The sequence below is a fragment of the Pinus tabuliformis genome, chromosome 4_1 (genome assembly GCF_031772625.1).
Source record: "Pinus tabuliformis cultivar Carrire ecotype Pingquan chromosome 4_1, CPIR1, whole genome shotgun sequence".
Lineage (NCBI taxonomy): Eukaryota > Viridiplantae > Streptophyta > Pinopsida > Pinales > Pinaceae > Pinus > Pinus tabuliformis.
The window spans coordinates 416,638,375-416,645,952 of record NC_142303.1 but is presented as its reverse complement, the minus strand read 5'-3'; the positions used below and the strand labels follow the sequence as shown (position 1 = coordinate 416,645,952).

Sequence of the window (7,578 nt, the reverse complement as noted above, 5' to 3'; positions counted from 1 at the left end):
GTCTCTTACAAGATAGTCACTAAAATTCTAGCCAACAGGCTTAAAAGGCTCCTCCCTACCCTCATTTCTGAGAATCAAGGGGGATTTGTACCTCATAGACAAATCACGGATAACGTCATTTTGATTCAAGAGGCAATACACAGCAGTATCAACAAGAAAGAAAGAGGTATGATCATCAAATTAGACATGGCAAATGCATTTGACAGGGTGGACCATCACTTCCTGACAGAAGTCCTTAGAAAATTCAGGATCTCCAACAAATTCATAAGCATTATTATGGAATGCATCTCTAACCCCTGGACTGCTCCCCTGGTCAATGGTAGACCGAGCAGCTATTTCAAAAGCACTAGGGGACTGAGGCAAGGCTGCCCTCTCTCCCCTTTTTTATACATCATAATGGCAGAAACCTTGAGCATCCACCTAGAGAAACTTCACAAGCAAAAGGAGATCACCGGGATCAGTATAGAAAGAGGGATTAAAGAAATCAATCATTCGCTTTTTGCGGATGACACCTTACTAATCGGGGGAGCCTCAAGTCTGATGGCAAAAAGATTCAAGAAAATTTTGGATGCCTTCCTAGCAGCTTTAGGGGGAAACCTAAACAATAAAAAATGTAAGATATACACTTGGAACACCTCTCTCCAAATCATGCAAAGAATTTCCTTGATCTTGGACATTCCAGTGCAAAGGAACTGGAGCCACTTTTCCTATTTGGGCCTGCCCTTAGCAAAAGACACAGTCAAGTCCGAAATTTGGGTAAAGCACATAGAAAAAATTAGGGGACTCCTTCAAAGCTGGGGGCTATCTTGGCTAAATTTGGCTGGCAGAACTACCCTCATCAAGGCCATTCTCTCCGCTCTTCCCATCTACCAATATGTAGTAACCTTAGCCCTCGCCAGTACCCATAAGCACATTGAACTAATTATGAGAAGCTTCCTCTGGCAGGGAGGAAAGCAAGACTAAAAAAAACTCAGCCTTGTCAGATGGGACCAAGTTATTCTCCCTTTCAAAAATGGAGGCCTAGCCATTAAAATCCCGAGCCTCTCCAACAGAACCATGGGTTTCAAACTGATCTGGAGAATGCTAATAGGAAAAGGTTCCTGGTGGGTGGAAGCTATGAAAAGAAAGTACCTCAATGGTCCGAACTCTAATATTCTCTCTGAAACAATCACTGAGAAATCATGCACTCCTGTTTGGAAGCTCATCAAAAAAGTTCTCCCTCAATTCAAAAACCACATTTCAAAAGTGCCTGGCAGTGGTAAGGAAACAAATCTTTGGTCTGATAGAATCATGGGAGCAAATCTAAGAAACCTTATTCAGAACTCCAGACCCCTGCAAACCTGGATGGACGCAAAAAATCTGACCTCTCTATTTGATATTTCCATATGGGATCACAACAGTTGGCATGATTGGAAGGACCTCCCTATCCCAAATGCTCTCAAGGACCTGTGGACCGATATTAAAACCTCTCTCTCAGGTTCTGCCCACAAACAAAGTGATCGACAACAGGTATATTTGGGACCCCAGTAGAGGAAACTTTACTATTAAAGAGGGATATAAACTTCTTCAGGCAAATCCTACAACAGGCAAATGGAACCTATATGCAGCAGTGTGGAAATCAAAGTGTCTGCCAAAGATCAAATTCTTCAACTGGACACTCCTCAAGGGCAAGATACTCACAGCCGAGAATCTCAGGAAAAAAGGGATACTTGGCCCCTCAATCTGTTGCCACTGTCGTGCTGAGGAAGAAAGCAGTCATCACCTCTTCTTTGACTACCCCTTTGCTCAAAGTTGTTGGACTCAGCTCATCACTCCTCTGAAAATTAGAGAGACCTTTGACCAGCTTCCCTCTTTACAAAAAAATTGGGAGAAATGCTATCCATTCCCCAAGAAATCCAAGAGCTCCATCATCCGCCTGTGGAAATGCATCCCAGCAACTCTCTGCTGGTAAATCTGGCTCTCCCGAAACAACTATATCTTCAACAACCAGAAGCCAAATCCAGCTAGCATTTTGGAAAAAACAATGGCGCTCATATCCGAAACAATAAGTGCCAACACTGTTTTCCTCCCAGATAGATCCAGTTGGCACAAAGATGAGAAGCACTGGTTCAACAAATTCTGTCTCAGTTATGCCAAGTACAAGCAAACCCATCCCATAGCAGACAAGAGAGGTAATAACTGGAAGCTCAGAGGCACCAAGGAAGAAATAAGACAATGGATCCTTGATCAAAATCGAACCACTCTACATTTTTATGGGGCCTCTAAAAACAATCCGGGGAAAGCCGGGGCAGGGGGAATTATAAAGGATCGGCATGGCAAAGTTCTTCTAACCTACGAATGGGGTCTGGGACAAATTTCAAACAACATGGCCGAGGCCTACAGCCTCCTCCTAGGCACTACCATTCTGAAACGGTTGAGAATCCAGAATTCAATCATCCTGGGAGACTCAACTATCGTCATAGCAGCTATGGCTTCAGGGGGAGATTTCAAAAAAGCGGCCCTCAACAATCTAAAATCAAGAATTATGGACAACATCAGGCATTTGGGGGATGTAACATACAAGCACGTTCTAAGGGAAAACAACTTTGAAGCTGACTCATTTGCCACAAGGGCATCCAACAGGCCTATTGGACAAGCCAGAGAAAATGATAACACCTATGACAAGTCGATCCCGTAGCTGGTTCCATCACTATCCTAAATCTCTGAAATTCAGTCATCCCAGCAATCATAACATCCCTCCTGCTCGCTATTCTAAGCTTGTTAAGCTACCTCCAGCCCACATTCTCTCTTACACCGTGCTTCCCATCACCTTGAATAACGCAAACGGTATCTCGTTTGTCAATTCGAACAGGTACGGGACCAAGGATCCTCAGTTCTCCGGTGACACCTCCGAGCAGAAGGTAGGCCTCTGTCGCTTCATAATCCTCATCGACTGCAAAAAAAATTTAAAGTCTGACCTTAAGATCAGCCAAATCCCAGAGTATCTCTCGGCAGAACAGCTGGTTCAGCCTCTCACTCAGCATTATAAGAATCAAAGTTCTCCCCTCTCAACGCATCTCAGAATTCCAATCCCTCATTTGCATAAGAGCAAAGGATCGCCCCCCCTTAATCAGTCTTTGGACAGTATCAGAGGCCGCATTTCGTTCAGCTTAGTCGGAAGGCCGCTCTCAATCGATCTCAGGGGTAATTTTTGCAATTGTATCGTTCTGTTAATTTTTCCAGCTAACTGCTCTGTTTCCTTGTTTCAGCGCCATCTTCCTTCAGCTCCCTTCAGTACTCCGATTTCACCTGTCCCGCAGCTCATCTTTCATTCCACAGCCTCCCTCAACGCAGTTTCAGTTCTCTTCCCGATCTGCGCCCCCTTCTCCCCTTCATCCCTTCCCCTTTCCTTTTGCTCCACCTGTTCTTTCTCTTCGTTAATAGCTTCTAAAGCTCTCTCCATCCGAGTCTCAGAAATGGCCGAAATCCCAGAAAATCGTGACCCGGCAGTAAATCCTCTGGAGCGCGTTATTATAAACAGCGAATGTACCTTATGCAAAGCCCACTGCTTTATGATAGCAAGATTTGTTAACCTCTTTAACGAACTCAAGGAGGAATTCCATGCGGATAGAAATTCCAAAAGGAAAAAACTGGAGAAGCAAAAAGCAGAGATTGAAAGTCTCAAGGAGAAGTGCAACCACATGGAAGAAGCAATTGCTCATATCAGTTCAATAACCCAGAGCATGCAAGCGGAGACCTCGACAAAAGTAATGCAAAAAAAGAACCTCAGCTTGATGATTCTGTCAACCAGCAACAGTAATCTGTTTAATGTCTTGTAAATTTTGTTTATTAGCAGGCTTGTTTGTATGGCAATATAGCCGTTATCTTTTTCAAATTGTTTTTCTGAAGTCCACCATCAAGGATCAAGGGTCTGCGCACCCATTTTGGATCCTCCCTTCTCAGCTTCCCCTTCAATATGTAACAGGCTCTGCCTTTTGAAATTTTTATAATACACAAGTAACCGATCCCATTTAAAAAAAAAAACATTTTTTTTACAAGAGTAGGTATTTTTTTCAATTTTTTGTTTTTAATTTGTTTGTTATATATTATTTTTTAATTAAATAGATTTAATGATTAAAAATATAAGAAAAATATAGAATATATACATTTCTATAGATTTTAGTATTCAAGTAATCCCTGTATAATATATTTAAGATAGATTAAAATAATTTTTTTAATATTATCAAAATATGTGTTGAAATTAAATTAGTCCCTGCATGACCGATTTCAGATAAATTAAACTAATTCTTTTAATATTATCAAAATATCTGTTAAAATTAATATAAATCAAAATTTATCAGAAAAAATGATCTTTCATGAAAAAAATGGATTCCAAATCTGAAAATTCCATTTTTTATTATATTGATTCCACCAATGACTAGGGCATTATTTGTAAGTTTGGTAAGACTACATCTTTATCATGTTCAACTTCTCACCCCGATCGAGGATAGGACAAGATTTTTGAAACTAAGACTTCCGATTGGGTTAGACGGTAAGACTTCATTTCCACTGCCATTGCCAATTGAACTACCCCAAACAAACAAAGCTCATTAACCTTAACTAAAAAGCTAAAAAGTATACAAGTAACTTTATCTAAATGTGTGGATTAAAAATATGCCAATCAGCCATCCAAAGAAAAAGAAAGAATATTGTTGATCCAAAAATGTTGAAAAGGTATTAAATAAAAATAAATCCACAAAAACATAAATATCAAACAAACTTTCCTCCTTGATGATGGTTGCTGAAAATAAAACTCATCCTGATGATGGTTGCTGAAAATAAAACCCATCCAAAAAGGAAAATTTACAGAATCCAATACCTCTAATTCCCATAAAGATTTGGTTTCCTCCCCCAAATCTTGACCTCTCAAACTTTTAGATAATTACTCTAACTCTCAGCTGTTAAGAAAATATGGGATAATGTTTCTCTATCCCAAAACTCAAATCTGTTAAGAAAATATGGGATAATGTTTCTCTATCCCAAAGCTCAAAATTGCTCATAACACATAGCCAGTTATATAGATATACTTGCAAAAGCCAGTAACAGAAAAACTAATTTATTAAGAAATATATATCCATCTGTTTGGAATGAAAAAGTTTAAGTACATTCTACTATCTGGATAAGGTGGGATGATCTATGACCTAATTTATGTTGTGTCTAACCCAGTACCATCAAGCTATGTAATAAGTCGAGTGCATTGAACGTTGTGAAACTCAAGATTCTGTCATCCGCAGAGATAGCCAACCCATCCAAAATATGACATATCAAATCCGAGATTAAATGGTAGTGAGTATAACTGGCATGACTCCCCAGCATGACCCTGGGTGAGTACTGAACTTAATGCTCAGCAATTCCCATTAATAGACAGTTGGGTGGTCGATACTCCTCACACTTTCGAGCAATTATTATTTCCTTTATAGGATTTATTTACATTGCAAATAATATCAGTAGAGTTTTCTGAATATGCCAAGGCAGAGTAAAGCACAAGGAAGTCAACAAGAACTCACCCCTTCCCCGGGTTAACCAAAATTAGGGCTTTTCTTTCATTCCCACATAAACACTTCTGCTCCCTGAGCTGAGCAAGTGGCACATTTTTTTTCTACTCCTCCAGTTTCCAACATAGATACCTTCAAATTAGAAATTGAAATAAATAGCTCATGTTTGACATCATAATAGCCTTCTGAAGCCACGATTAAGGAAGTCCAAATTCCTCAAACCAGCTAAATCCAGCAATGTCGTTAAAAGTTGGGTAGCATATGTGTGGAAGTGATTAATGTTTTACAAGTGATGTGAGCCCATGGAAAGCTCTTTTCAAAACACACAAAGCTACTCTGCCTGTCATTCCTTCGGAACAAATTAATTTTGTGGCATGGTAATCCAAATGTAAATGGAATATGCATTCCATATAACTATATTTAACAGACCTAAAACACTGAGAAGTAATGAAACAAGACATGACCCTGAAAATAAGCTCTGCAAAAAATTGATTAAAAAATCATCAGGTTAGAGTAGCGAACTAACCCTCAATCGAGAATCACGGCGCTATGGATTTCCCTTCATGGAGTTTCGAAAGCCGGACCATATGTTGCAGGCAGCCCTAAAAAAGTGAGGCGTGGCCTGTACAAGCGCACTGGCTGAAACTCCGAGAACCAAGGTCTGGGCTATGTCGGGCTTAGTATCGACCTTCATTTCCAGCAAGGAGAGACGGGTGCTGATATAGTCGATCTTTGAAGAGATGCCCTGCTGAGAGGATTGGTCTCGTTCCGAGGAGCGTGCGCGGCTATACAAAAGATTTGAGATGACGTTCTGCAAGTCCTTGATGGCCTGGTGGGATGCCTCGGTGGGGTTCAAACCCTTAGCCTCGTACAGAGCTAACAGCTCCGCTGGGTCGGGCTTCTTGCTTTTTTTAGTAGTGGAAGTAGAAGCAGGAGCTGAATCAGAAGCAGAAACAGGGGATACTGGTAAGGAGGGGCGCAACGCATTCTTCGCCATGACTAAAACCCTAAACCCCAAATCTATTATCAAACCGCATCCAGAGGATGAGAACGATGAAGATGAGGGACGTTGCAATTAAATAGTTTGGTTTGAAATTGTACTCTCCCAATCAAATCTTTTAATTAAAACCTTTAGAAACTTCCCTATCGAAAAGTTGTTATTATTATTATTAAATAAGGATGTGATAATTTCTAAATAAATTCAGGAAGAGGTACAAGTATCTCACCAAATATATATTTCCAAAAAGAAGGCAAAAAGAAACATTGGGAAAGATAGTCCAAAATAAATCAAAGCTAGAGCTCAAGACGCTAATGGTTACATAAGGATAGAGGAAGAAGAAAATGCAAGTGCTCGTAGAGCACAGGAAATATAATACAAAGAAAGACGGGACAGGAAAACAAACTTTATTATTAGGGGAATAAAATATTATGGGAAGAATGAAAGTACTCTCAATTTGACAAGAGATTTTCTGAAAAACAAACTACATTGGAAATGGCAAATTTGTCAAGCAAGAAGGGTTGGGAGGATATGTGAAGAGAGACCTCGACCCATAAAATTCACCATGGCAAGCGTACAAGACAAACACCAGCTTTTGGGCAAAAATAAACTCTTGAAAGGCTCACACTTCTTCCTCGCTGAAGATCTAACCAAAAAACAACAAGAGGAGAGAAGGGATGAAGTGGAGAAAATTAGAACAGCAAGAAATGAAGGGAAAAGGGCATGGTTGTACAAGGGTAAAGTCGTTATTGCAGTGTTTGGGACTCCGGGCAAAACAAGGCAGCAAGCTGGCAGTAAAGAAAAAATGGAGAATTCAATAATAGGGACAAAAACAATAAGAGCAACATGGACGAAAAGGGGTGAAGACTCAAATTTGAGTCTTATGTGCCAAACTGCGTAGCAGTCAAATCCTACCCAGGTCTACCTAAGTTTAGTTTGTTGGAATTGTAGAGGTTACCCTTAGAGGAGGGGACCTCGGTTAGGGCCTATTGTGGAAGGTAGACACATAATTTGTCTCACAGAAACTCATGAGCAAGATGGTTGCAA

At 40.2% G+C, this 7,578-nt stretch overlaps 1 protein-coding gene across 1 annotated transcript; it reads right to left on the bottom strand.

Annotated features, from left to right (window-relative positions):
* Positions 1-5,296: 5,296 nt before the first annotated feature.
* Positions 5,297-6,617, bottom strand: LOC149176079 (uncharacterized). The gene has a single exon (XM_089423023.1). It carries the CDS (start codon positions 6,529-6,531, stop codon positions 6,082-6,084), a length of 450 nt encoding a protein of 149 aa, XP_089279149.1. The 5' UTR covers positions 6,532-6,617; the 3' UTR covers positions 5,297-6,081.
* Between the last annotated feature and the right edge of the window lie 961 nt (positions 6,618-7,578).